This window comes from Protopterus annectens, chromosome 8.part0 (assembly GCF_019279795.1).
Source record: "Protopterus annectens isolate FY-2018-M chromosome 8.part0, PAN1.0, whole genome shotgun sequence".
In the NCBI taxonomy this organism is placed as follows: domain Eukaryota; kingdom Metazoa; phylum Chordata; order Ceratodontiformes; family Protopteridae; genus Protopterus; species Protopterus annectens.
Window position 1 is genome coordinate 1,346,649,664 of NC_056741.1, and position 2,223 is coordinate 1,346,651,886.

The 2,223-nt window shown below is 42.5% G+C and overlaps 1 protein-coding gene across 5 annotated transcripts in view; it reads left to right on the forward strand.

Annotated features, from left to right (window-relative positions):
* Positions 1-2,223, forward strand: part of KMT2A (lysine methyltransferase 2A) — a 3,231,120-nt gene that overhangs the window by 1,826,989 nt on the left and 1,401,908 nt on the right. For all 5 annotated transcript variants that reach the window (XM_044080894.1, XM_044080898.1, XM_044080897.1 and 2 more), the window contains exon 16: positions 207-380. In XM_044080894.1, coding sequence (XP_043936829.1) covers positions 207-380 — 174 coding nt within the window. The remainder of the gene's footprint in view (positions 1-206; positions 381-2,223) is intronic.

Here is a 2,223-nt window from a genome sequence, read left to right on the forward strand (position 1 = left end):
CAGGCAGGTTAACTGGAGGAAACTTATTTGCCTTTATGATAGAGTTGCTCTTAAACTTAGAAGCTGGATGTAGAAACGAAGCTGGATGTAGGTATTGTAGTGGTATCTGTTAACAGCAACAAGGCTTGGGCGGGGTTTATAATGACAGTTGTAGTTTTAGTAGACTGAAATTTTGTTTTTAAAGTTTTTATCTAATTCTCATTCAGGCAGCGAAGCCTCCTGATTTAAATCCTGAGACAGAGGAGAGTATACCTTCCAGAAGATCACCAGAAGGACCTGATCCACCAGTCCTCACAGAAGTCTGTACACACGAAGATCTACATCCTCAAGACTTGGAAAGTGTGAAAAGAAAAATGGACCAGGGAGCATACACTTCTGTGGTATGTAGCCTGGAGCACCTTTACTTTGAAATACTTATTTTTAAGCTCCAATGTCTCCCGGGTTGAAAACTAGGTGGTTGAGCATTGATCTTCATCACTAGATGAATGTTGCATTTGTGCACATACTGTTTTAAATTTGAGATCTGAACATTCATCCTGTCATTGTATTGCCTGTTATATTTAAAATATGTGGGTAGTGTTATTTTAGATATTACAGTTCCCAAAGTTGCCAGTTTCCCATAATCTGCATGATTACATTTATTAGCTGCTGTTTGTGACACTGAAGTAGGTTTCCGGTGAAAGTGCTCAGTATTTCTGTTCTAGTCTCGCAAAGTGGCAAAAAGTTAGCTATTGCTATCCCTTTTATTTCTCATACTAGATAGATCTAGACAGGTATTGTGATGAGGTTGCTTCCTGATGGTTTTCTGAATCCTTGGTTGAGTCCATTAATTCTTGCAGTCAGTAAATTTCAGAAAGGTGTCAAGCTTGAGATGTATGGATGCTGTTTCCATTGCATGCCATGCCATAAGCAAGCTGGCCCACCAAGTCCAACGGCTCTTTTTGAACTGTTGGACAGTTTGGCTTCAAATCCTTGCTTTTGCTGGTGAAGATATTCTTTGTAGTCAGTGTTTTAGTACTTAGTCTTGGGAACTCATGCTAGGAAGAAGCCTGTGGCCAGCCTGAGTACCAGAGGCTTTCACTATTCTCCCAGTCAGCACATGCCTTTGCTGGCTGATGCCATGTCGGTGGTATAGTCATCAACTGGCACCATCATTTGTTCTTTCTTGCCATGTCAGTCCAGTGCATAAGGCTACATATGTGAGCATCATCAGTCTATGTCTGCTTGAAACCAGATCATTCTGGAATCGCTTCCTTTTAGCTCTATTGGTATTTGGCTGTTTAATCTTCAAAAAGATAAATAATTGTCTCTCTCTCTCTCTTGTGTAGGAAGTAGATCCCTCACAAAGGCTTCTCTTTTTATTGTCTGCTAGGTTTAAGGCCGAAGCGCTAGGTGCTTAACTGTCATTCTTTTTGCTAGGTCTAACAGTTGAACCTTAAAACATCAGCCAAATCCCTGTGTTTGTACCTAGACTCTGATAGTGTTCGGCATTTGCATATAGTGGGATCCACCTATTCCCAGGCATTTATCCCAAAGAAGCGTAAAGGGGGAAGCATGTGTGGGAGACCAATGAAGTCTGTGTCCATCTCCCCACCCCAGTTCAAAATATATTGACACAGATGGTGTCTTTGCAGCCCCCTGGTCTGACACCAAGTCCTCTGCCATGTCCCCCGCAGCGGCTGCAATGATTGCATCCCCATCCAAGTCCTCAAGAGCTGATACCAGACCAGTCTTGGTTGGGTTCAGAAACATTCAACAGGCTACAGCTTCTGATGCCAAGGTTCTGGTGACCAAAGATTATGGTTTGGGAGGAAATCCATCAGAACTAGGTGGCTGCCAGCTTATGACCTCAGGCCTTGTCTATTCTATCCAAACACAGAACACTCAAACCAAAGGGGCATGGAGGCTTCCTCAGTCGATTCTGTCAGGTGAAGTTTCCTGCATTTCTAGGGAAAACCAAAACACCTGCACTGGATTTGCCTTTATTAACTCAAAATGTAGCATAATAATGAAGTATTGTTCTGGACAATAGAGATTCAAAGCTAACATATGTTACTGAAAGGAGGAACTTGTGCCTTAACTCAAAACTGATGTCGTAATGTCCAGTGCTGCCCATTTGAGAACCGGTAGAATGGTCCAGCTCACAATCTGCATTCTGAAACAACACTGATGTACATCCACAGGACCAGACATTCAGAAGGAAGGTTGAGAACTAGTCCCCTT